Here is a 27,607-nt window from a genome sequence, read left to right on the forward strand (position 1 = left end):
AGTAGGATTGCTCCATAAACGGTGAGCGGAGACTGTAGTGTGTGGGGGGTTAACTATCACAAACAAAGGTAGGTAACAGGGAGCGGGCTGTGATCGTTCAGGGCTTCTGTTCCTCCTGGTATGACTGTTTCCTCTGGTTGCTTTTTAAGGAGAGTGAGGCTTTAATGTCTGATTCAGAGTCGCTCACTGCTTTCTCATTAAAGGCCACGGAGAATCGAACATCACGGAGGTCAAGGGAAAAGAACTAGCTTTGTTCCTTCCTCCACAAAAGTGTTGTCTCAAATGAATTAGCAAGGGAAGTGATCATGGAACGGCAGAGCCTGGACTGAAATAGCAAATATTGGATGGATTGCCAATAAATGAGAACAGCCAATCATTTTCCAGAGAGTTTAAATCCTACTTACTTTGGCATTGATTGGGTGTACTCCCATGAAATGTGCTCATTTTGAACATTCAAGTTCTCCTCAGGATGAATTTTAATAGCTTTATAAATTGTTCATCAGCAAATGTTAGCATGCTCAACACGCTAAACAAAGAAGAGTAACATACAACTGCAACCGGCTAGGTCCAGCAGGTCAAGTCGCGTTAACACCCATCTTCTTTTCCTTACATTGGCTGCCAGTTAAATTCAGGATTCATTTTAAGGTCCTTCTTTTCATTTACAAAGCCTGTGCACATCTCTGACCTGCTCCATCACCTGTAGATCCCTCAGGTCTTCTGAACAGGTTCTACTTGTTGTCCCTCGTGTCTGACTGAAAACAAAAGGTGGATTTTGTGGCTCCAACACTTTGGAGCTATCTATGCATATACGCTCTGCAGTTTCTACTGACGCTTTTTAAAAGCAGCTTAAGGTCCCGATCAGACAGGATGTGTTTTAGCAGCTGGGGGCGGTTTTTGCGCGCTGCTTTTGCGTTGCAGAGCGCCTCGCGTTTTTGAGGAAACGCTCCGAGCACCTGGAGTTGGAAAAACTTCAACTCAAAGCAGAAAAGTGCCTGATGTCATTGCTGTTTTTTCTCAATGTCCAACTGGATGAAAGGAGAGGCGGGCCTTCTGTCAGTTTACAAAATAACGGTTAGGTTAATGACAGCTAATGATTTGGTGGCTGCCTTAACAACATAAAAAAAAGCAGCTCTTGTTTTAGTTTTTTTTCCGAAGGCTTCAACAGAAAAAAGGCAGTGCAGTGCGCCTCGTGTTTTACAGCCTGCATTCTGACATATCGGGGCCTAAGACACACCTTTTAAAACTGGCTTTTGATCATCTGATGTCATGTTTTTCTCTGTTCATTTTTAGTATATGATTGTTATTACTTAATATTTAGTTTGCTCAAAGGTGCTATACCAAATAAACTTTACTTACTTACTTTGGGCTGCACAACAAATCACTTTTTAATCTCCTTTGCCACACACACACATATATATATATACATATATATATGCACGATACACACAAAAGACTGCCTGAAAAGCAATGAATAAGAAAACTTCTTTTTTTTCACACCGGCCAAACATTTACGAACTTTAGGACAATCAGACAAAGCCTCAGCTAACCGCCTGCTAACCTTACATTACTTGATCACTTGTCAGTTTGAGGGACTGCAATGTTAGCTAGCACGATGGCTGAGAAGGGAGGAAAAGAAGGAAAAGAAGAGCACTTCAACTGTTTTTAATTATTTTGGATACAAGACAGACGACATTACAAAAACAGGAACTGTTTAAAACATGTCAAACAGCAGAAAGACATAGGGACAGTAATGCTAACGCTAAAATGCACACTTTAATACTTGTTCATTTATTGCACTTCATAATGTCATCTCAATATTGAACAATGTCATGGCAAGTAGCAGATAATTGGCAGGCCTAGAACAACAGTATCCCTGCTTAACATTAGCATGTTAGCTTGTCATTGTGAGCATGTTAGCATGGGTGATTACAGGCCTTAAAAGCAACCACTTATACTTTGGCATACAGATATTACAATCAGGCGCATGAGAGGGGAATGATACTTAGTTGAAACATTAGGGCACGTTGCTCTGCATTATCATCCAACAATATGTTTTGTGAATTGAACCTTGAGACGGGGCAGACAGCGGTTGTAACATTTTAAAGCCTTCCATCTCAGTAAACTAAAGAGGCTCCCCACTTATTTGTTTAACCACTGTGTCTTCATCAGGGCTCCTGAGAAAAGTGCTGATCCAACACTTCTACGGCCGCTGTGAAGAGAAAACCTCTTGAGAAGGCACCAAGGAGCTGGGTCCGCTCCCTGCGCAGACACACACAGAAAGCTCCAGATTAACTGGTTTTCTTAATGTCTCCTCTGTGTCGAGGTTTCTTTCAGAGCGCTGAGAGGCAAACAGGCCGCGGAGAAAGACTCACTCCCCATTAGCGGAGGTAAATGCCTCTTCTGTGAGCAACCGGTTAAAGCAGCGAGGGATAAAGGGCCTCTCCACACACTTCTTCAGCCAGATTAGAGAGGTGACTCTTGTCTCGAGGATGTAAATGTTTATACGCGCGCACAGGGGAGCACTCTACCGTGGAAACCTCAGCAGGGTCACCGTTACGTTTATCATCAGGAATTCACGAGGATCTGGTCCTCAGTAGTGAAACAGGCTTACTTTTTTTATGGTTTAACTTTCATGAAATGTGGTATAAGTTTCTAAATAAGTTTTGAGACAGTACCAAACTATTACAGCACATTTCTCCTTCCCAGTCTTCCTTACTTCTTGAGAGGAGGTGGGGGGGAAACTGCACCTAATCGCAGGCTCATTGCTTCCTTGCCAGCGACCAGCCCCTGATTGCATTTCAGCCGAGAAGTAAATACTACATGCTCAGTTACCAGGTGAAATCAAGCAGGCAGATGTGTCTGCAGCCTCAGTAGACACTCGCTGGACCCTGCTCCTGTCTACCTGTGCCACAGAGTTTCTAGCCAAGTCAGCTGCTGCTGTTCCATGTTGCTGAGTAGGTATATGTCTGCGCGTGTGAAGGAGAGATTGAGAGAGAGAAAGTAGAGAGCAAGTCAGGATAATTCAGCTGACTTTTTAAGGAATGAACCACAAATACTCTTAGTAATAAGACACTAAATTCAGCTCCTTTTAATCACTAAGATAATACCACTCTGCAGCACCATCAGGCCTGTTTGTTATGAAGAGTGTGCAAAGGACGAGAGCAGCAGAGGTGTGTTTGCCAGAGAAGGGGTGAGAATACAATAGCCCTCCTTCCAAGGGTCTGTAACCATAGACCTTAATAAAGTCACTGCCTGCAAATAAAGAGCCACTGTGCGGCTCGCGTTACAACAACAAGGACGCCATTATACAGCGCGCCTCTGTTTTGAAGTACACCAGCAAATGTTGGACAGGAACAAACCTGAGAGCAAAATGTGCTTTATAAAATATTAATGATCATATAATATCCTATATTATTCTTATTTGTAGAAGAGCTGATAATGAGTCTCTATTATTGATGCTGCTGGCTAGTTTGGGAGATGTTTTTAACGTAACACTGTGTCAGGTGCTTCCTTATAAAACAGGGTTTTTATGTGATTCATGTGATAAAAGACTTTGTGGACTTCTTCACCCTCATGCTTTCAGATCTGAATTAAGGTGCAGTGAAATTTCACAGACAGATTTGACAGTTCAATTTAGTGTTAAATAAACTAAACTACTAGCTAACAATGATTTGGATTACTGACATTAAAAAACACTTTAAACTTTTTAACAGACTGTAAGAGACAGACTGTTCATCTCTTCTGCAACAACCTGCCAGGGCAATGTTCAGAAATAGATCACTATATTATACCTCAGGGCTAAATAAAATAGAACTATATGTTGTATTTATAAAACACGCACAAAGTAAAATATTGAAATACATGTTACTAATTACCTGCAGCACATTTTAACATTTAATCAATATAACAAAAGTAAAGTAATTTTGTTTTCATGTAAATTTCAAGCAAATATAAATGAAAGAATGTATGTGAAATGTAATACTGACACATACATACTTTTGCACAGAGGTGGTAAAGTAGACACATTATTGACTCAAGAAGAAGTAGAGGTACTCGTGTAAAGAAACACTAAATAACTAGAATTTGAAGCTTATTCCAAATGGAAACTGGACTCGTTTAAAGTTCTTAAAGACGATTCACCTCTCATCCAAAAGTTTTCTTCAGTTCTAAACTGACTGATGGACGGAGCTAGAGATATAAGCCTCACTAACAGATGTTAGCATGACCTAGCATAAATAACTGGAAGAACTGACATAACTTGTTTACTAAAGTAAGAGCGAAGTGGATTGTACTCACATCATAAAATCAAATCTAACTTCCAAAAAAAATAATGAACATTAACTTGCTGAGAAGGTGATTTTATGGTACACCTACTATATCTTAAAACTTATATCTCATTTCATACTGCTAAATGCTGCTGCTATTAACCATACATGTCATTTTGCCCCCTTTTGTCTACCAGTTGTATACTCTTATTTTATTTTATTTATCTATTCTTATTTCTATTCGTATTTACCTTCCTGCTACTTTGTCTTGTGCTGTTGCAACGCCTGAGTTTCCCCTCTGGGGATCAACAAAGAAGTATCTTATCTTATTAATGAGTAAATCAGTCAGTGTCTCAGGCAGTTTGGCTGGAGTTGTTCTCGATGTTGGGAAGGCGCCGCACAACAACGCAAAATAAAAATAAAGCAAAATTCTCCTTAAATGCATTCAATCTAAAGTAATGAGCCTGTTTTGAAAATATGAGGAGGATATACTTTTGTGGGGTAAAATGTGGAATAAAAGTAAAAAGTTGACAGGAAAATAATCCCTCCAGCTACTTAAAAACTTTACTTATATAGTTACAAAGTACTTTCTTACGTCAAAGACACCCACCTCTAAAATGTAACGCAGTTAGACTGACTGGATTTCCTTTTAGATGATAACTTCCCCCATGAACACTTCTGTCTGTATTGTGTCAGTAGTTGCATCCAGCCAAAGTTAGCGGGAGCCTCTCTTTACAAACTTCAGGGCATCCCCATTGCTAAAGGTTGCGACCCCGCTTTTTATTTTTCCTGGGGCTGTTGGGTTAATGAAGTAACAACAAACTGGGCCCGCGGCTAATTTGGAGTGGCACTTCCTGGCCCCTCCTGTCTGCACCAAGACGTATTTCATTTTCTCTTATCTCCGCCTCGGTCATGTGGCTTTCCGCATGGACGCCCATGTCTCCCCCAGTTGCGCGACTAATGGAAACTTCGTTAATGTCATTAATCTGCGGACCGGGACATGAACCAAACACGTTTAACCTCTCCCGGGCAGGCCTCTGCCACCGACGCTGCGGTGACCGTCCACACGCTCTTGTGCTTGTGGCTCAGTGTGACGCGTAACAATGCGAGATTCTCTTGTCCAGTCGCCTTGTGTGAATCAAACTTTCCAACGTGATTTTAATTCGTCCGCTGATTCTAAAGTTTGAGCAGGAAACAGGCTTTACACACTTCCTGAGAGGGTTCCTGCATCTCTGCTTATGCACTGAATATCTATCTCTTCTAATCAGCCTCACTTGACTGAGCGGCTGTTTATAGATGACAGCACTCTCACTTCCACCATGCACATTTAAACAATGGTAACGTCAAAAGACTGCTTAATGACTTATCAGGTGGCGGTGATTCCTCCCTCATTCAGGGCCCTTATTCACACATTCCAGCAGCTCCATGAATGGACACTGTCAGCCCCACATGTCATATACTTTCATTCATAAAGAGGAAAACAGGAGAGGGGGAGCGAGGCTGGAAAAAAAGGGACTCTCTCTGGTAGGATGGGTAACCCAGGGGACATTTTCTTTTGTGTGGCGCTCAGCTTATGGGGCCAAATGCCAGCAGGCTTACCTCCACACTGTCTGTCTCTGTGTGTCCCCCTTTCCTTTGCACACAGTAATTAGGAGGATCTTAATGGAGAGGGGGTTTATTAGTGTCTGAGGAAGGCTTTAAAAGTCACTTTAATTAAGGGGGATTCTGCAGACAGCTTGTGTGGCGATGTCACCCGTTTTATAAAATCCTTGTTTGGGCACAACAGGAAAATAGAAGTGGGGCTTTAAAAGGAGGGGAAAAAAAGGCTTTGCAGAGGAAGGCCGTCTAGACCTGCGGTCAGGCACAGAACAGATACTCTGACCCGGGCTGAGCATTAAGATGACGGTCATTATCTGCCAAGAAATTCCACATGTGTGCACGCGGGGCGCAAACAGCACCCCCCCTTCCTCAAGAGAAAATTGGCCAAACGAAGCGGCCGCCCTGCTGCAACTGTTTCACTCAAAAGATAACCTCTCTGCAAAAATTTTGGGGGGGATTAATTTATTCTCAGCATATCCTATGGCCATTCATGCAGGATATAAAATCCTAGATTATTTCCTGCTTGGTTAACCCGCATCCGGCCAGTCCCTCTCACAAAGCCATTCTAATGTTGCCATTAGTTATGCTCCTCTGGTGGCCAAAAGATTGATCCTGCAGACTTGGAATCCAATAAATGTGTACATGAATGGCAGAGGGAGATAACACGTTTCCCACAGATAGAGCGAGGGGCCGATCAGGCCTCAAACATGATTGGAAAAAGATGATTAACAGTATGTGTGAAAATAGACTCAACATTAAATTTAGCGTCACATTTTCGACCACTTTTTTTTTAAGAGAGGTAAAAAGGAAGACAAAATTGCGGGGAAGCCTCCCTCTTACATCCGAACGACCACGAGTCAACACGCACTCACTCATAAAAGCCAGTGTTGTCACAGACATCACGCTGCTATAAAAGTCTTCCACAATAACTGCAGCTGCTGAGGGAGCCTACAGAGGGGATCTGATAATGGGCCCGAGGGGAAACGACGGCGCGCTCAGGGACCCGGGATTGTCAGGAAGACAGATAAGAAGACACAGGAACAGGTTATCAGCTAGTTTATGAGGTGTCACTCTGCTCAAACACTCACCTGTTCTGCAGGAGAGTCACAAACAGGCGTCCCGTTAATTCATGCAGGGATCTCGCTGTTATGAGTTTTACACCTTTTAAAGCAGCTCTCAAATGATTTGACTCCTTTTTAAGTTTTTTAAAGCTTTAAGAAATTAAAATCTGTTTTACATAAAAGCTCATTTTGTTTTGTTTTATTTAGATAATGAAGACAGCAAGACTGAGAAGGGAAGCTTAATTCTAAGAGTTGAAATAATATAATAAATCTGCGTGGCATTCAGGTTTCAGCATCTACATCTAATATGGTGGAGAACTGATGCGCTTTTGTAACAATTCATAAGAAGATTTTGTCAGAGTTTAGGGCCTAGATTTTTAGATATAAACTCACCGGCCACTTCATTAGGTACACCTGTACAATCTAATGCAGTTCAATATGACAGCACTGCCATGGATTCTGCTTTTATGAAGTTTTTGTTGACTTTTGTTTTGTTGGAAGTGTGTTAATTCAATGATGTTTATTACTGAGGCCGCAGTTAAAGGTTGTGTTGTACTGAACGCAATTATATTGATGTGTCTCCCTATTTACAAACATGAGGGGGCCAGAGTATTAGAAACACCTCTGAATACAATGCAGCTCAGTACAGCCCCACCACACTTATGAGCTAGACGCTGAAATATCATTGAGTTAACACCTCTGTGACAGCTTAAAAAGAAGCCTAAACATTACAGGCAACATCAAAGCAAACCTTATGGCTGAGCTGGTGTATTGGATTACATTAGATTTTTCAGGTGTACCTAAAGAAGTGGCCGGTGAGTGTAATGTCACAGTGCACACAAAGCAGTGATTTTCCTCTTGTGTAAGATCCCTAAAAACATACAAGAACACAAACATAATCTGAAGTTTAGTTGACTGAACTTGATCCTTACAATCTCAAAGAAAACTATTAATTTGTTGTATATATATACATCATTGTTTCGCAGTGGATCAGTTGAGCAGATTATCTGAACGAGCAGCCCGACTGAGATAAATGGCAGCTGACCTGAGAGGACACAGAGATGCGACGTGCCTTGTAGCGCTGCTGGACAGGTGATCTCAGAAACACTTCCTGTGTGGGTGGTGAACAGCGGCGTCATCGCACCGAGGGCCATCCTGAAAGAAAGTCAGACAGAAAAATCTGTTGATGATAAATTTCAAGCAACCGTACAGATCACCACCTCTCTTTAGTTTCAGTAAGTTTGTGCTAAATTAAAGAGACTGTTTCGTTTACTCAAACTAAGCTGACAGAAGGGATGAGCGTGTTTTACTTTTCGTGCAAAGAGAAATAAAATTAACACGATGGGACGATGCCAGATTTCTCTTTTCCAGTGACTTCTTCCGAACATGATAAGGATCAGCACATCATGAATAATTAAAGAGCATTTTTTGTTATCGCCTTTAAGCAGCTTGTCCATAACACCACCAGTGTTTTCTGCAGAAATGGTTAACATTTCTAAAAACGTAACTTTGTCATGTCACTCATTATAGTTTACTTTCACATTAAATAACATAGTTACATGACATGCATCAATGTGCAGATCAAAAAGACACTAAATCAGAGAGAAATGCTCCTTAAAAAAACAATCTAAACCGTAGACTGCTCGACTGCGTGGATACATCCTCCAGATTCTTTATCGGTATTCTCTCACCCACATAAATGATCAAAACAAATGACAATCTCTGTGCAAAGAAGAGACGGAAACCCACAAAAGGGAGTCTGACAGCCATTTCCACAACAGATGTTTTTACAGAGGGGTGTCTTCTCTCCGCTGAGCAGTCTCACACATGAGAGACCCCCAAAAGCTTCAGAGAAACGTCCAGAAAACCAACATGTAAATTTGTAACTGCCGTGTCTCCGACGAGCGGGCCCGCGCCACTTTTATTTCTTTAGAAGGGGGAGAAAAAACACACGAGGACAAACGAGGAAGGCATGTCCAAATATACATATCAGCGTGGATGATTTAAAAAGGCGGAGGAATTAGACCTTCAATATGAGAAAAAGACAACAGACAACATCGTTATGTGTTATCATGAAAAGATAAGTCCCTATTGATCCGCTTTGTGGGCAAAGGCTGCGCTATTGACAGGAAGACGGAATATGTCGGAGGGGCAATATTTCATACATTTGGCCTGTTCACTCCATCACTGTGAGAGGCTGTTTTTCTGGGCTGTATATAATAACACGTGTGCTCTTTATTTCCCTCAGATCAATGGTAATGCGAGGGGGGCCACACAAGATGGATGCCAGGGGCAGGTTAACCTATCGACTGCTGAACAGAGACACACAGAGCAGGACAAGGGACACAAAACAGCTCACTGAACCTGAGCTGGTTGTGTTTGGATCGCCCCGTTCAATGCACCCATTTATTCTCTGCAAAAAAATCTAGCATTGTCTGCTGCCGTAGATTTTTATAACATATATTATTCTATTTTTTTCTGTTTAAAAAGGATCAATGGGATTCCTGTTGACGACTTCCTGGAGACGGTACAGGAGGCAGACGGGAGGGCAGGCTAGCCCACACAGGTGGCCCCGGATCTGGATCGGGTCAGCCGCACCCTCGGACAACCGGCCAGCTAATCTCCTGCCCTTAAAGCCACTAACCTGCACTTTTTAATAAAGCAAGAAAAAAAGTGTAAAATGTAATTAAAAACATGTGCAAACTTTGATTCTGCATGCGTTTATAACACCGGAGAAATCTACACAATAATGCCTCTAATCACACGACCTTTAAAACCAAGCAGAGAGGTGAAATCATTAGTAAGTCTTCGATGTGATTAAAGATGGCTGACGATTGCAAAGGAGGCCTTGTATTATAAAAGTTATATCTAATTAAACTGTTCTGTGCTTGAATTCACTCTGTAAATGCACCTTTTGTGACGCCTTGCAACAGATTTGTTAAGTGTTTAAAATTTTTAACAAATTCTCTCTCCTAATAATTAGCGATCCCATCTCTGCAGCACAGGTGATTCAACTGCCAGATAATGCTGAGCCTCTCTATTGTGGATGCAAAGCCACACATTCGCTTAGAAAATACAATAAAATCTAAATATGAAGTCACTCTGGCTGAACTGCAAATCGAACGTTAATAGAATCAAAGTGTTCCGACAGACAGCTCCGAGCACTTTTTGTCGAAAGTTGGGTAAAGGGTAATTAATTTGGCAATAAATCATTCAGTGTTTTGGTGACTCTGAGAAGAATAGTAGATTTTTTTTTCCTTTTTGCTCAGACGTCCCCCGAGCCAACCCCCCACTCCCCATTGTCTGTGTGAAAATGGAAATCTGTGCCACCAGTACAATATCCACATTATGTGCCCTGCCTCGACATTGTTGCATGACATGCTTGATTGTACCCGGGCATATAGGAGCAGAAATGAGTAAACATACCATTAGCACATATTAACGTTTGGCTTCCACTTATATTAATGTAATGAATTAGTTTAGTAAGTTTTAAAATGATTTCTTCTGCTTTTTTTTAATTAAATACCTGTAAGACATCGAAGCAGTCTTGTTCTCGTGCTAAACGGGTAAAAAAATCAATTTATTTCCAAATCATTTTTCACTTTCTTTGGCTAAAGTGAAGCTATAAACTTACATTAAATACATTATATAAAATACTCTACATACTATAATAATACTATAAAAGAATTAATGATTTATTTTACTGTCACAGCTTTCAAACTGAACTTTTCCGCTGGTTTGTGCTTCCCTCAATGGTTATTTTAAATAATCATGTTGCTCTGGGCTAAAAGTGCGATATGTCCGTGTTATTATTGAAGGCACGGCATTTGTATACAATGATTTCGATTGTTGTTTGTGTTTCTGTGTGGTATTGTATAATAATCATTCAACTGCATGTCTCTCAGGATGTTTTTTGTTTGATTCTGTTTAAGGAGGTGTGCAGCAGACTAACGGCCCTCATCAGAGCTGCTTCTTTGTTCAAACTGAGGCTCATTTCACCTTCGAAACACTTGTTCTATGAGTCCTAATTAAATTTCCCCTGTTGTGTTATTATGCAAAAAATTAAACATTGTTGGAATAACTAATTGGACAAACTGTTTGAACTCTATTTGACCTCTTCAGTACAGCCGGTGCATTTATGTGTCTTCTTTTCTCACTTATGCAAAAGCATGCATTAATTTACCAACTACTAAAACACTCACTACAAAGATGTGAATGACGTGCTCATGAGGGCAAGACAGAGTAAATGACAGCTGAGTTGCTGTTCTCCGACAGGACTGACTTTCAAAATTTAAGAGAACTATCTTCCAACAAAATCTCTGCGACACTACTTTCTGAGAACCAACTACAGGCACAAGTATGCGGTGTCTGTACGGGTGAACTCACGACCTTTGTGCTTTAAGGTTAAGCTGTGTTCCAGAACAAATAGGGCTGTTTTAAAAAAAAAATGGCAATAAAAGTATTTTGATGCTTAAAATCTGCTACAAACTTTTGATCTGTTGTTGTTGCAATCTAACTTTTTTTTCTGTTGCGTTTCTACTAGAAGATGTCAAGAGCAAACCACCTCTCAGAGACGTGGATGAGGTGCTGCTGGCACTTATAACTCAATGCTGCCATCTAGTGTTGGGACACAAAGAAAAACAGGAATCCAGTCACAGCTGTAAAAGGTATTTTTTAACCACTAAATGATGACTTGTTTAAAATGAAAAACATCTGGGATAGAGATCAGTTATTTTGTGTGGGACTACATGTGACACTGCTGCTAAGAATTAGCTTTAAACGAGTGCAGGCAAATGGCTTGAAACTTGAGTCTGTACAATGTAAATGCAAATGTGATCATATAATTACAGTATATTGATGGCACTAAATGAAGGTGTATTAGATTGTGTTATACGGCTTGCAGGATGTTCTCAGTGTCAGCTGTTAACACACGGAGAAAACCGAGATGCTCTCCTGTGCTGTACATTGTACCCGCTCTGCCCGGATACCTCAGCCCCACCTGTCTAGCCATGAGCTCAGAGTTGAAACAGAGTTCAGCCAAGTTGAGAATTGTTCTTCCTTGTTTTATCAGTGGCGTGTACCATATTTCCCCATGAAATACTACAGCCGGCAAAGGATACTGCCAAGGGAGCAGGGAAACAATTGAATGGGCATTAATGATTTACAGGTACATATCTGCTATAATACCAACACAGGCGGAGGTAACTGAGAGCAGGATCTGATGACATCATTGATGTTGCCTCAGATAACACCTTGATCATCAACTATGTATGGATCTGGCAAAAGATATAAGATAATGTCCAAGTGAGAGTAGACTATTTACTGGCTTAATGCAGGCTAGACTGGTGTTCAGACACTGAGTCAGGAAACCAACGACGAGTCACAGAAAGTCTTCACATGTGTTTTGTGTTTGTTAATGTGAAAGCTTAGATTTGCTCCATTTTCTCATGGATAAATGTTTGATGACAGCTGGTTTTGTTGCCTTAAATCATCGCAGATGTTGTCGTTGACTCACTTAAATAACATTTGTTAGATTTAGATGCCAGTTTATGAATGCCTCGCAGACATGATGTGCGAAGTGGCTAAAAATGTTATGACTCATGACAGTTTGTTGACAAATTAAAATGTCCTCTGGGAATGTCCTTTCCCAGCCCAGAGGACAAAGTTACATCTTTGAATGCCTTGTTTTATCCGATCAACAGCCTTAAAACCAAAACAGTTTTCATTTAAATATATAACAACAACTAATAAAAACCCTCACATTTGTGGAGCAGGAAAAAGCAAACGTAATCGACTTATCAATAAACAAAATGGTTGCTGATCAGAACCTACAAAAATGGTCCTCAGGATTATGTTTCTGTTGTGAGTAGTCCTTTGGGAATTATGCAGGTATTAGGCAAGTTCAGCCAATAGATGAGACTATTAATCAGCTAACTGACAAGTTGTTTTATGCTTCAGTGTCAAAATGCAGACTTAAACTGGTTTTGTGTTTTTCTCTTTGCACATAGAAAACATCTGCTGTCAAAATAGGAAGATTATAAAAAAAAATGCTGCTTTTGAATTTTTAAATAAACGTAAAACACCTTCTCTTTGAGTAAGAACCATAGTTCCACACAGCATTACATATCCCCCTACAGCTCTTCATGAAGTATTAGCTGCATTTAACTGGGCTGTTTACAACCAGAGGAACTGACGTCACGTGCTAATGTTTTGAATCGTGCAGGCTAACAACCAGCACGGACAGAACAGCCTGTAACCACTGCACTGACCAGCCTGCCCCTAACACATTTGGGGAAAACTTTGAGCTTCATGTCCCTGTAATTTTTCACAGTAAGTTGCACTCTATTCAAAGACGCTCCGCAATAAAGGTCAGTTTGTTTGTGAACGTTAACCGTTTGCTAGCAGTTGTTAGCTCACAAAACATCAGTTAGCTAGCGCTGGTTCGCTAACAACCTACTGCTATATCTCTACGAAGATACGAAAAAAAAAACTAACTGAGCTTGTTGATGAATTAGGAGAAATATTGTTCAGAAAAATTACAGGGCGTTTGACAATTTCCTGAATGAGGTTGGGTAAGAAAACACGGCTGTCCTGCAACGGTTTAGCTAATAAAAGCGTAGCTGTACCGTTAGTAATTAACCATTAGCCAGCTGATAGCTAGCTTTAGATAGTGTCCGAGTAGCTGCAATGCTGGCATAGTTGTTATACTGCTGTACACGAGTTTGGTGCAAATTATTACTTTTAATAGTTACTTACTTAGCCATAGATAAACTTACTTTGCTAAGTGAAGACGTTAAGTAGCTTCCTCGGTGATCCTGATGTTAGTTATCGTTTCCTCCTGACTAACTTTTTGGGGGATTTTTGTTGAAATGATTCGAGAGGTCTAAATGGTGAGTTCACACAGGTGTTGCGTTCTAAACTGACCACCACTGGCGTCCTACCGTTACGGCATAAAATGCTGCAGCGCCAGCTAGCTTTCACAACCAAGCTTTCGTAAGAAATGCTTTTGTAACATTTCTATGTTCGTCTGAGCTGATGGTGTGCCATATTTGGTTCATGGGTGTCAACTGTTATGCGTGGTTATTTAAGGTTAGCAGTAAGGTCTGCTGCTCATTATATCTGTCTTGAGCATTTGCTGCTCTCCAACTCAAGCACTCTGACTTAGTATTTTTTTCTGCTGCACAGTAGGAGAACGCAATGGACCTCCACAAAATCATCCACAATGCGCTGCACGAATTTATTCAGACTTACATTCCCGATGCAGATCTAAGGTAAACTATTCCCCAGATTTTTTGCATCCATACTAAAATTGTAGTTCAGTCAGTGTGACGGTAACTTTTTTTTTTACCTTCATTGCAGCACATTGGATGATGTTCTTCTCTCTTACATCACTGGTGTCCTGGAGGATCTTGGCTCTCAGCAGAGTGTTGAGGAGAACTTTGATGTGGAGGTCTTTGGAGAGATGCTTGAAGCTTACATACCTGGCTTTGCCGAAATTGACAGGTAAATCTATGTCTCTTTTCTCATTGTATCATGTTTATTTATAAAACGTAGAATTTTGTCTTCCTTTTTTATTAAGCATGCTTTTTTTTCTCCATTGTGCAGTGTCAAAGTCTGTGAAATGATGTTCAACCTGGCTTCAAAACTTGCCACTGCTCGGACCTCAGGTAGGGTTTTTATATTAGTTATAATTAACATCATATAAATGTTACTTCTAGTATTGTAGCTATCTAAACCCTTCTCAAATGGTTTCCTCATTTTCAAATATTTTCCAAACCATTTATCAAATGGTTACTTTATTGGATGACGCAATCATTTTAGATCCACCTTGTGCTGATGTTACTTTGTATCAATTTTAGCTGATGAAGAAAATGGTGTGCCTAAAGCAAGGACAGAAGAGATTTCACTGAAAATCTCCACCCTGCCCACTGATCCTTCACCAGAGAGAGAAACGCAGTGCCTTCAAAATCAGACAGAGGGCGCCACTGCTAAGGTGATCTTTTCAGTTATCATTTTCCTGATGAATTTTTGGATAACTCTGGTTTCACTTATGCTCATTGTGTGTCCTTTTTATCAACCATTGAAATTAGAGGTTATATGAATGTGTGTAAATTCCCAGCTTCCAGTGTCTGAGTGGGAAGCTGAGGAGCAGCACCTGCTGGAGATGTTTCCTAAATGTAGCCTGTCCGAGGCTCGCAGCGCCCTCTCTATTGCTAAAGGAGACATGGAGGAGGCTGTGCGCCTCATCATAGAGGGCGATGTCCAACTCAGCCCCACTCCTCTTAATGTGAGTCTGCTACACATAGAAACACTGCCACTGTGTTTAATGCCACTATTGCCATCGTTTTGTGTGTTAGCAGTCTAATTTGATGGAATCCTGTTGATTCAGGTAAACCATGGGAAGAGTATTTCCTCTCAGCCGGACCAGAAACTTAAAGAAAGCATCCTAGAGAAGTGAGTAAGATTGCTTTTATCCTGTTGAGAGCAGAATTGGCCTCCCTTCTTTGTTTTCAGTGTTTATGATCATGTTTCTCCTCCACAGGTACATGTTAGTGGACAGGGAGGATGACAAAAAAACACACCGGCCCGTTGCCCCCAAAGATGTAAGCCTCTGGTTTTACTCCACATTCCTAATGAAGCTTTATTAAGTCTGTTTTCTTGCAACAAAACTTTGTGTGTGTGTTGTTTTTTTTTACAGGCTCCAAAGAAGCTCGTTCGTTACCACAGTAACCAGGTGGTTACCACAAAAGGAGAGCGATATCAACTTGTGAAGACAAACGAGGCAGAGGACATGAAGAAGACGTATGTCAACCTGAAGCCTGCACGGAAGTACAGATTCCATTGATGACCAGCACTCAACTGTAAGAGCAGCTACTGACACTTTTGTTTACACTGTGTATGATTTATCATGTTCATTTAGTCTGCATTGGTTGGATTCGTTTTCCCGAGTAAAGGACGATATTTGTTAGTGAGTCAGTGGCTTATTTTTAAAGATTCTTACCATTATATGCCTTTGTTGAAACGTTAAATTACAGTGTTTCAGTTACTTTCTTTTCCTGGAGAGCTTTTGGATTTTTTTGTGATATTTTGGTGTGGATGTTGTGACTTGTGTTCTGGATTGTGTAATAGACTAGCCTCTCTACTTTTTGCCATCTCAGCAGGTCTGATGTTGCACTGACATTATTATAATTTTTAATGTCTAATCTTATTTTATTTTTCAACTTGTATTATTTCATTATAGATTCATCAGTATGACATCAAGTTTAAGAGATGAATCAATTGTGATTTCTGTAAATATGTTCTAGTGGTGCTGTAGAGTTTCTTCTCAACATTACAAATCTCAGCAGCTTTCTTACGTACAAATCATCAATGCCAATTTTATTTAAAGATCTATTTTTACATCATAAAGGTAAACAGTGCTGTGACATGTTTGATAAGGCCCTGTGTCTCGGACGATTCGTTGTGCTACAAAATGTTTTTTATTTAGCAGGTCTCAACTGTTTTTTTCAGCCACGTGTTTGATATTTTCTCTTTTAGTTGGACACCTTCAGTGTGCTAAAGAAGTTCAGTTTGCTGGACTTAAGGTAATACAGCTGCATTGTTACTTACAAAGTAACAAGAATATAGTATGTGCAGCACTGAATGTTGACTGGGAATCTGGCCTGCATTTACCAATTTATCCCAACTAAACAGATAACGTTGGTTATATTGTACTATGTGTTTTCGTCATTTTAGTTTTTTTCATAAGAGGTAAATATACTGCTCATTTTGTTTTTGTTTTTACCACCTATTATAATATGCAAAGTTTTGCACCATGGAAGTTTTTTGTTTTCTTTCATAAATTATAACTGAAAAATTATTATAAAAAGTAAAATAAAACCAACCAATAAGATACAACCAGAGACCTGTAAGCCCTTAGCCTAAAAGGAAGTTAAATCTTTGTCTGTGGCACAGCTAGGCCCTCGTAAATCAAGAGGTGCACATGTTTTCTCACACATGAAATATATTTGAAATGTTCAGCTGTAATAGAAAACACTGTTTAATTATGAATAGATTCATTTGTTTATTTTGTAGCACAACAAATTCAATTCTCAAGGGGTTCACAAACTATTTCAGCACTTTGGCATAATGAGCGGAGGACTGTAGTTGCCCCCTAAAGGTTAAGCGTAACATGCTGCTGGAGCACTAGTATAGATTTCAAAGTTAATTCCAAAGGCATCGTCTTTATTTTTGATATAGATGTCTAGATTTGCAAAGTCTCCAATCATGTATTTATTGTGAAGAGGCCTGTCGTGTGCTTTCAGGGTCTGTTTACATGTTGCTGGAGTGGTTCATTATCACGACTCTGTGTATCTCATTTGTGTTCTGTGGATTTTGCTTCGCTTGTGATTGTTGGTTGTGAATTTTGATTATGATTGGACATTTATTTGCTTCTAGTTAGTTGTATATTAGAATAAATGGGTCGGTCAGGTTCTTTTTTATAACTAAGTTACTGTTACCGTTTGTGTTTCTCTGCATCCATTTGGAGCAACTATAAGCAATTGTTTTTGATTGGTGGTATATTATATTTTTCCTCAAGTAGATGTAACATGATAGTGTTGTTACTGATACTTGTCATTATCAGCAGCAATTAGTATCTGATGGTGTTACTGTAAAGCTTGAACGGATTTACTTAAGCTGTTTAGTCAAAACTCAGTTTAACCCTGCGCTTTGAAAAACCGCTGACGCACAATTTATAGTAAATAAACACTAATTTTTGTAGATCATTCACATGGTATTCTTTGGAGTATTCACTCATGACCTCGGTATGTTAGAAATCACACATTACGGCACTTTTTTTTGCAAACAAACTTTAATCAGAGGAACAAGGAGAGCACATACTGTCATTTCAAAACAAACAAAAACAAACATGCCTCTATCTCTATGAACCCTTGTCAGTCCAAACTTTAAAGCTGTTTAATGCCAGATTGAAAGCAAAAAAACATGTTGACCATTAAATAAAACTTAAAATCAAGTACTCGCAACAGTAAGTGCCATGCCTTCGTTATGAAAGGCACATAAGTAGTAAACAGGTTAAACTGAGCAATAGAAGAGAGAGATGAAAAATAAATCTTATACCGTATAAGATCAATTATTTTTACAGACTTTACCGTTATATGAAATAAGCCTACACTTTATGAGCAATTAAGATGTTAAACCTTTATCATACAGAACAAAACCGTTAAGAGCTAGGTGTTGATAATTCCAATGTATAGGCGAACAGAGCTTTCTGAACGCCCAACTTCTGGTTTGGCACATACAGCACAACGTATGAAATCACCCTCCGGTTTTGTTGAAAGAACATTTTTTTTCAACAGCTCGAGAGCACTTAAAAGTTGAAACACTTCAGTCTTCAGAATATGGCTGCGTGGAAGTAAAAATATGTGCATATCTGTAAAGGTACAGTAATCATAGGAGTAGGTACAAGTTTTAGACTTTCCTACAAATTGCAGCACAATTTTTATTCTATCTGCTCAATTTAATGCAACATTGAATATTTGTATTGTAGCAGTATAGTGCATGGAGCATATAAATTACACATCAAGCTTAGCATGCAACTGCAAACTTGACCACTAGATGGTGCACTGCAATGGCTGATACATAAACTACATCCCAGATAATCCTGCTATATCAATCCATTAATCAAATATAAAACACTTTAACCACTTTCTAACCAAGATTCTCCCAAGAAAATATCACCTGTAAATACTTTGATAAGTTTCCCTAAAAATGGTAACTTGCAGTATTTTCATTTAATTTGAACCTAAAAATGAAGTATTTTTTTAGTGCTCCTGCAAGTATCCGGAAAAGCACATCCAAGACAGTCTTTGAAATATAATTCAAACAAGCAAAAGCATAAATAGAAAAACAAAAACAATCACTCATCTAAAACAACTTCGCTGCGAGCGGTCACATGTTCCCTCATCTGAATATATGACTCTCTTCCACACCCACACACATTTTTGATCAGGTATCACCACAGCTTTTATTACTGTACTTCTGTGTTTTATTACGCCGCCTTTGCTGTCTTCTTTGCAACATTAAAATTCTTGCTGATCACTCCTTTACACCTAGTAGGTGGGTGTGGAGATAATTCGGATTACATGGATAAATATGTCAAAACAAGACCTGTCATCTTTAATAGTATGAAATGACAGTTTTAAAGCTGTATGTGATTTGGATGAAGAATATGCTCATTCCAGATTTAGTTATCAACCAACAACCGTTAACATGTGTATATAAGAAATGTCCTGTATTTTACTGATGTGTACTGTATACACATTACCCCTTAACTCATCCATTAGTGGTCAAAATATTGAGGTTGTTCCAAAAGTACCAATCCCAAAACAACTTTTACTGACCAACTGATCAAATGCACACAAAACCCATCAGGATGAACATGGATTTTCATAAATATTCATATAGACTTTATCTAAATCAGGCCTCTTCCTCAAAGACTTAAAAAAAGGACTTCTTCAAGTAGGGTACATTCCCATGACTTAGTCAGATGTTTGTTCTGTGATCGTATTTGCAATGACCATGGCACTCGATAACTGAAGCAGAATGGTTTCAAGATGGCCGCTTTTTGCCATGCAGCGTTACTTAGCTCCAAAGTCAGAGTGAGCATTACACACGCAGGAGTCTCACTTTCACACACATACAGTTCCAAACGCTTGAAGGGTGGGGGGCCTCTAACTGAAATCCTGATCATATCGCCCGTTGATCATCGTTTTCAGTAAAGGTCCAACCTACAGAACAACAAGGATTCTTGGTTAGGATATTTCAGACGTATACTGTCAGACTTATCACATGTTTTACTCACAGTCCCTGACTGCATATATCTTTCCTTTGTACTAAATCAGGTAAGCCATAAATATTCACAGTAATTGGGTTGCTGGAAGGGCCAGCATGCCCCGGGGACTACATGTAACAGGTGACCTAAATGTGGATCTGATTTGATGTTCTAGAAAAGGGCAATGTGACATTTATAAGTGACTTATATAATCAGTACAAAGATGGGAGAGTTTATATTGTAAAGAGGATATAAAAGTATTTTACCTCATGTGGGTTCCCGAGTGCTTCCCCCAGCATCTTCTCAATATTTCTCATGATGGCCACCTTTTGATGAGCTCGGAGGGGGTACTCTATCCTCTTGGGTGTGGGGGCTCCCTGAACAAAAGAGTCAAACAGGTGAGTGATTATAAAAAAAAAAACATGTAGTTGCAAAGTCAGCACAGATGTAATGTTGTAGAGACTCAACAGTGCGTACTTTGTACCAGAAGTTTACAGTGATCGTCACTCCCCCGTTCAGCAGTGATTCAATGTGATGCCACCTGACAAAACAAACAAATACATGAATGAGTTTGATATATTTCTGCAGTTCTTCTTACCACTAAACTCCTTTTTTAATGTCCTTATCATACATAGAAGTAAGAAATAGTTAAAGAAGCTACACACAGTATAAGCAATTAGACATAAAAGGTTGCAGGACAAATTATAAATAACCTTAGACTCTACTGTGAGAGAAAGAAGCAGTACAATACATAACATGGTAACACAAATGTCTTGCACAGTTATGTTTACATTCATGAGACAACTCGTGAAAGTGTTTTAGTTTACAGAAGAACTAAAGCTTGTGCAAGGAGTTCAGGGTTGTACACTTGCCGTCAACTTGTCTTGCTCCCAAACATGAGCTTTGCTACTAACCATTACAGCTGCATCGTACAGTATTTATTTTTGACAGAATAAACGTCTTGCCTATTCTGCTAACACCAATAAGGCATGCTAAATAATTATTTTCTTACATGTTAAGCAGTTAAATGAAAAAAATATCATACTGAAATGTAGACGTCATTGAACACATGTGCGAGATAATAAGCTGATGTAGTGGTGAAGCCAGCTTTTGGACATGAGTAATGTCTTACAGATGTATTGCTTACCAATACATGGGGATGTAGAGCACATCTCCTGGGCCCACAACAGCCTCATAGCCAACAACATTTTTAAAATTGGGAAACTTCTCAAAATCGGGGTTATCAAAATCGACCTGTGAATGAAAAATATAGATTTACAAAACATATTGGACGACTATATATTGCATAACAGTCCTACAAACATTTGTAGTTATTTAAAGTGATAACAAAATATCATAATAATAATTTTGTATATTATGCAGATATCTTTTAATGGTTTTTCTTCATGCTTTACTAACCATTTCCTCCACTACAGCAGTTAAATATATAACTGAACTAAATCACAAATATGCTTTTACATAATTAAGTTATATATAAGCTTACTTGGCTCTGTCTGTCACAGGGGTGGTGCACAGGGTATGGATAAAGACACTCAAACTGGTCTGGAGGAAAGAGGATGCATCTCTTGTGGCCTTTGATCTGTGCAAAGAAGTTCTGCTGCTCGTCGTAATGTGCTGGCGTCACGTTGCCTAAAGAATATTAACAGAAAATGTAATCTGAGAAAAAACACTGCTGACAACAGCAATCAAGGAGCCATAAAATGCTCCTTTATACAGCAGAAACTGTGTCAGAACCCTTACCCTCCATGCCTATGAGAAGCAGGTTGGATGTCAGCTGTCCCCAGCTTCTCTTGGCTTGCTGCTTGTTGATCCAGTTCCAGTTGAAACCGAGGAAGTCGACAACAATTTTCTTCCCTACTGTGTCATTCAAGGTCTGTTGCAGATAAACCCTTAATATGCATGAAGGAAGACACGTGCAAAATCTTTTAGCCACTTTGTTCTACAATCGGAGAAATAAAACAAGTCTTTTTCATAAGTGCTGAAAATGCGTCTGCAGGACATAATCTTGCAAAAAAGGTTCTTCTATTTTCGCGGATTCAATCAATATGGCGTTGAAGGAAATGGACAGTGTAAATGCAAATAGGTAACTGCAACTGTGCGTCAGTGAGTCAGAGCAAGTTCACTTTGGTAAGTGATCTGTGTGTGCTGCAAAGGCCAAGTCAGGTCACAGTAATAGGCTTCTCCTCTGATTCTCCTGTGTTAATGCTTAGTCATTCGCTCCACTTTCCTGTGCTGCATTACATTTCATGAGAGGAAACACCCTCAGCTGTCAAGCACACCTGCAGCACAGTCACATCTTGTTCCTAACACAAGGGATACCTGCCTGTTTGAGCTTCACATAGAGGAATTTGTTTAGATAGAGCATCAGCCAAGGCTCAGTTAATATAAACATAGCTCAATTATATTCTAGTTCCAACTAAAATATCCCTTTAAATATATCTTACCTCTCTTCTCCGCCCATTTCCTCTGTCATATGCATTTTATCCACAAATTCAGAGAATTTCATTTCCATTCGTTGTGACTTGGGGACAAAGTTCTCAAAAAGTGACATTTTTTTCTCATCATAGTAGAGGAATTTGTGGTTTTCTGCAGTGTACACAGAGAAGTCTCCATTTCCAATGTTCTCCTGGAGGTACGCAATGTCCCATTTGAGAGCTGGATACACAAGGTTTGTGTCTGTCAAAACCACTGGTTCCTGAAAACAGATAAAGGACATTTCAGTTACAGTGATAAAACAAAAATGCATTTCTTTATTTCAGGTGAATGAGGCTATGTACTTATAAGAACAAGCAGGATCTCTAAAGGGACAAATGCACTAAGAAATAACCACTGTAAGACTGCTAAAAGGGCTTTTTGACTGGTTGGCCATACCATTTTTAATTTTATTATTATTTAATTTTTTTTCTTAATTTCAAATAGTAGCATACAACTGCATTTTACACACAAAAAAACAGTTTAACTTTAAAATCCATTTTAATGCGGTTCATGAAATAGTGAAAATATAACTGAAACTGCCAAAAATAAATTTCATTTAAATGTCATTTTATTCTTTTAAAATAAAAGACGGCGCACATCAACAGTAGCTGCAAGTGTATCATCTGCTTTTTATTCGTATTTCTCAACCACAACTTCCCGAAACTAACAGCTTTATATTTCTGTCTAACAGTATAGTACAGATTAGGGCAGTAAACATACTGAGCTCCGAGGGCTACGTGACTAACTGAACGTACACTGGTGAGCGCGCTCCCGTTGCCTGTGTCTCATGCACTGGCTCTCGGTTTCACTTTCGCCGGGGAGCAGAGGGAGTCCCTGCAGTCCGGAGCAGCCGCCGCAGATGGCTTATTTAAGTGTGTTAAGTTTCTTACTGTTTCTCTTTGCAGCTTCCAGAAACAGAAACAACCGACAACATGAGATGTACTGACAGTTTAGCAATGTATCTTTTTCTGTTCATAGTAAAGTCGGCTACGTTTGTCGTTTTCGTAAGTGAACGAGTGAAATTGGTTTAACGGGTGTGTTCAATAGGGATATCTTAACAGTTAACTTTATCTAACAGCAATATGAACAAGCCGTTTTTTAACAAACCGACATTGTTCTACAACACTGTCGCACGCGCGCGGATGTGATTGGCCGTTGGTAGCGTTCTAGAACATTAAAACCTTTGAATGAGGAAAACTTGAGGCGGTTACTCCCAGTGTTAGACATAACATACATAACTTACAATGGCTTAAAACACAAATGTAATGTTAATTTCTGCATTCATTCATCCATTTTCATTCAAATGACTTATCAAAGCACCTTACCTTGTGAGGTAAAGGGATTCCAGTATGTTTTAATGCCGTTTTTAGAGCTGACGTGCATATTGGTATTAGTTTATGTTACATGGTAATACCCTGCCTTGCAATTATACTAGGCCAAGATAATAGTAACATGATATATTCATATTGTCACATGACTACTGCAGTGCACAATACAACAAACTATTATTTTTCTATAACCTCTTTGTTTCCCATCGTAATGTTTTCTGCATAACGCTAAACAAAATTATTTACAGCAGCCTTATGGCTTCTCAGTAGCAGACTTTTAGCATCCAAGAGTTGAAAATGCTAAAAATCTAAGAGCAAATAATGAAACTCAGTTAAAACAAACCCCTTTGTCTGCATTTTTGGGCTAGTTTGGCAAGATTGTTGTTGTTATTCTTCCTGTAAATCAGTCTGAAAGAGCTGAAAATCATAGGTTTGTGAGGATAGAATAATGAAAAGCTGAGTGGAGAAGGGAACCTGATCAATTTTAGAAGTGTTGAAAATGACATATCTATTCCTGTGTAGGCCTACACTAATAGAGAAGAAAGTATTAATTCCGTATAAATGTTATTTGTTATGTTAACACATTTTTGGTCTGTATCCAAATATGACAGATTTAATAAACTCCTTAATGTATCTGTTTTGTCAGGAAAGTCTTAAATCAATAAGCATCAATTGGGTGAATATGTACCATATCAAAACACAAACTATAAACGCTGCTCATTATTGAAAGTCATGCAGAGTCTGTATAACCAGTTCTGCCCTCTGGGAAATGCACCTAAGCACCATAAGCTGAATTTTCCTAACCAAACTATCAATGAAAATATTGTTTTATCATCAGTCAAATATCATCAACCAAATGTCAAAGGCAAAACAACTGATGTTTTAACAACTGACATCCCTGAACCAGAATCCCAACCAGAAATAAAAAAAAGCACACTGTGTGTCAGGCAGCCTATTTTTATTTTTAGATTATCAATTGTAAAAATGCCTTTCTCTTGATACTTTAGGAGGTGGTTTATTGTCTAATGCACTAATGCATAATTATACGGTTAGATCCTGAAGACTGGAATTGGGACTTTTGGGGGGAATTACTTAAATGATTGATAAAATAAAGTTTTACAAATAGAGCCACTTGACTAAGAAAAGTGAGACAAGGCTAAGAAATAAACCTAAACAAAACCACACATAGTTCACTTTCAGCTTCAGTACCTCACTGTACAAAAAACATTGAACACAAATGACCTAATTTAGTTTCCAGAAGCATCTTGACTCAAATTCTTATTTAAATAGTGTTTGTGGTGGCGCTTAGCCTTTTCTGTTATTGCTCTGAAAAGATACAGTGCAAATGAGGTGCGTTAAAAGTTAAAGTAAGCTAACTTGGCTTATTTACCTCGTTATTTATTAGCACCTCTGCTCTGGGGTCCGTATGAGACAGTCTGGGAATGGGCTTGGTTGGAAAGGAGTATTTTCGGAGCTGAGACTCATCCCAGCCCCGGTTGTGGACGCCAGTGAAAGCGGCACCGCCTTCGCTCGTCGCCGGGTCAGCTTCTACAACGGTCGCCGCTGCCATGGTCGTCAAGAAGCGCTGATTAGCCTCCCCTGCCTCCGTCCTCCTCACAGTGAAACAACCAGAGGCTGGCCTTTCTTCCGGACTCTACCCTGCTAGGCTCCAGGGGCAGCGGCGGGAATATCATACACCGTTTCCCATTCACGGTTATGAAATTAATTAAGGGAGACTTGCGCCGTCCAGCAGCACCTCTCCCAGGCTCTGTTCCGTGTAGGTGTTTACACACCGTGTTGACAGCCACAAAACAAACGATGCAGCGAGTCAAGGAAACACTCCGATAATTTAAGGCCCGAGATTTCAGACAGCGACACTGTCGCACTGGATGAGTAGTTACTCATCCAGTGCGCCAGGTTGTATGACCTACACTCTACCACAAGAGGGCGCAATTGTACTTGCTTTTCTTGCAAAAAACTAATCGCCATGCAGGCAATAAAAACATTTAAATGTCACAGTATTATGGTTTTATTTAATTTGGGAATTTAGATTAAAGTAACCAATGTCGATTGACTTTACAATTAAAGATTTTTAAAATATTTAATTACACCACAACTCCAGAGAACAAGAGGAAAGCCTGCCTAGCCAGAGGAAGGAAATAGACTTATACATGTTATCATTTAAAGAAAAAGCCGTAATGGGTGTTTTTAAATTGGTATTTAGTCTCTTGAAAACTAAAAAATATTAACACCGGATGCACTATGGAAATCAGCATGAAATAATTTTTTAAAATTGCAACTAGGCTACAGTTCTAGCGAATATTACATTGTTGTCTGTTTACTCGAGAGCTATAGCCTACTTAAACCTACTCACACTTTTCTTGAGTGTTTCATATGTTTTCACTTCTGTTACTTCGCTACAATTCTGAGGTAAACTGGTATGTTAAGTCTTACTGCACTTTTGCCCATTAATATTGATCTTTTTTTCACTTTTACACGGACTACCATTGTTTTTACAGCAGCCTATGTTTAAATGTGTTTATATTCAAAACCGTTTTAATGAAATATTGGCTACTTTTATTTTACATCTATGGCATGTTTCCTTTCAGATCAAGATTTTAAATACAAAATGTCAAAGTTTATAAAATATGAAGAAATGTCTTAGATTGAACAATCCGAAAGTATGTTTATATTTATGTATTTTTTGTTTTTAATAAGTAGGCTATGAAAATATCACAGTATAGCAATAGGGGATGAAAAATGAGTACTTTCACATTTGACATGAGGTCAAATCTGCTGATATTTATGAAAAAATCAAGATTTGTACCTTTAAAAGCATATTTTTAGTTCTATTGCTACTCTAAATCTGAGTCATTATCGAATCTGAATACTTCTTCCACCAAAGCTTGTCCGAACAAAGCTCTGTACTGTATGAAGCCACATGGTTAAGTGTAAAACACATACTCATTCATCAGACCTCTCCCCCCTCTCTCACTGTCTCTCTAAGAAGTTTGAATGAAAGACAAACACTTTTCAAACCCTGAGGCAATGTTTAACTGTGCTTATCATTACCTCAGCATCACTGTACTGATCACACACTGATCATCCCTCATCAGACAGCAGTGCACACTGTACCTTGCTCAGTGGACTGATCGCCTGATGGAGCCTGGCTCTGTTTTATCAATGTCAGAGTGGTATTGAACTAGGTGCAGCACATCTTATCAATCACTTTGATCATTGGTAATATGTGCTTTAACCCTTTAACAAACAGGCTCAAAAGTACAAAAGCATTTCCTGGTTTTGTGCTAAAACCTGATACGTGTCGTATGTTTTCTCTCGAGTCAGGCTTTATCAGCAGATTTCCACCTCAGGGACCCGGCCAGGCTCCCTGGTGTGTTCCCATGCTCTGTGTTTCCTGTGCAGATCAGTGAGCTGAGCTGAGCTGATCCCTCTGATGCTCCTCTCCTCTCATTCTTTCAGCCGGGAGATTGACCACCCCGGTGAGTCTCAAGAAGCTTGTATCTCAATCCTGCTGATAGTAGCGAACACAGACACCACTGCCATTTTCTCCCCAACACAGGGACTGCTGTCAAAACAAGCAGTGTCTCTCTCCCTCTCTCTCTTGAGGAGGTGCTGTTGCAATGCAACACTCCCCTGATTACTGCTGCAAACATCTAGATTGTTCTTAAAGCTTGTAGACTGAGACGTACTCACCTTTTATCTCAAGTAGAAGTACAGATACAGAGACTCTGGTACAAGTAAAAGTCCTGATCAAACTTCTTTATTGTAGTAAAAGTGAACAAGTAAAGGCAAAGCTAACTTGACCTTAGTCATACTTGGGAGGCGATAAAACTTGCATCATTCTAACTACATATAAAATAGAAACATATATGTGTGATATACAAGTGATGCAGTAACGTTGCAGAATAACCTATATCCAAGCTCGCATTACTGTTTCCATTAGAGTTCAACAGCCAATCACAGTGATCCAGTTTTTGATATTTATAGAGAAGGTGACAAAACAGC

General features: G+C 39.3%; 2 protein-coding genes across 3 annotated transcripts; one reads left to right on the forward strand and one right to left on the reverse strand.

Moving 5' to 3' along the window:
* Positions 1-13,156: 13,156 nt before the first annotated feature.
* Positions 13,157-17,679, forward strand: cuedc2 (CUE domain containing 2). Of its 2 annotated transcripts, none has more exons than XM_069658799.1 (9): positions 13,157-13,255; positions 14,111-14,196; positions 14,285-14,428; positions 14,531-14,592; positions 14,785-14,918; positions 15,045-15,212; positions 15,315-15,379; positions 15,468-15,528; positions 15,624-17,679. In XM_069658799.1, the coding sequence occupies exons 2-9, from the start codon at positions 14,123-14,125 to the stop codon at positions 15,768-15,770; spliced, it is 855 nt and encodes a 284-aa protein (XP_069514900.1). In that variant the 5' UTR covers positions 13,157-13,255; positions 14,111-14,122; the 3' UTR covers positions 15,771-17,679. The 2 variants fall into 2 exon arrangements, with proteins under 2 accessions (XP_069514900.1, XP_069514901.1); XM_069658800.1 differs by lacking the exon at positions 13,157-13,255 and adding an exon at positions 13,785-13,815.
* An 85-nt stretch (positions 17,680-17,764) lies between these two features.
* Positions 17,765-25,353, reverse strand: hif1an (hypoxia inducible factor 1 subunit alpha inhibitor). Its single transcript, XM_069658421.1, has 8 exons — positions 24,972-25,353; positions 22,223-22,473; positions 21,519-21,667; positions 21,262-21,407; positions 20,905-21,011; positions 20,235-20,298; positions 20,024-20,134; positions 17,765-19,713 (listed from the first exon to the last, which is right to left on the reverse strand). Exons 1-8 carry the CDS (start codon positions 25,149-25,151, stop codon positions 19,657-19,659), a joined length of 1,065 nt encoding a protein of 354 aa, XP_069514522.1. The 5' UTR covers positions 25,152-25,353; the 3' UTR covers positions 17,765-19,656.
* Positions 25,354-27,607: the final 2,254 nt, after the last annotated feature.

The sequence above is a fragment of the Semicossyphus pulcher genome, unplaced genomic scaffold, assembly GCF_022749685.1.
Source record: "Semicossyphus pulcher isolate SPU_LCO1_2020_fin unplaced genomic scaffold, fSemPul1.0.p SCAF_12, whole genome shotgun sequence".
NCBI lineage: Eukaryota > Metazoa > Chordata > Actinopteri > Labriformes > Labridae > Semicossyphus > Semicossyphus pulcher.

Coding starts and splice junctions, on each gene's coding strand:
- cuedc2 (XM_069658799.1), top strand. CDS start 14,123: ATGGACCTCCACAAAATCATCCACAATGCGCTGCACGAATTTATTCAG. Junction 14,197..14,284: donor ATTCCCGATGCAGATCTAAG/GTAAACTATTCC, acceptor CCTTCATTGCAG/CACATTGGATGATGTTCTTC. Junction 15,380..15,467: donor AAAGAAAGCATCCTAGAGAA/GTGAGTAAGATT, acceptor TCTCCTCCACAG/GTACATGTTAGTGGACAGGG.
- hif1an (XM_069658421.1), bottom strand. CDS start 25,151: ATGGCAGCGGCGACCGTTGTAGAAGCTGACCCGGCGACGAGCGAAGGC. Junction 20,299..20,904: donor CTCTACATCCCCATGTATTG/GTAAGCAATACA, acceptor TTGTTTTGTCAG/GTGGCATCACATTGAATCAC. Junction 19,714..20,023: donor CACTCGGGAACCCACATGAG/GTAAAATACTTT, acceptor GTTGTTCTGTAG/GTTGGACCTTTACTGAAAAC.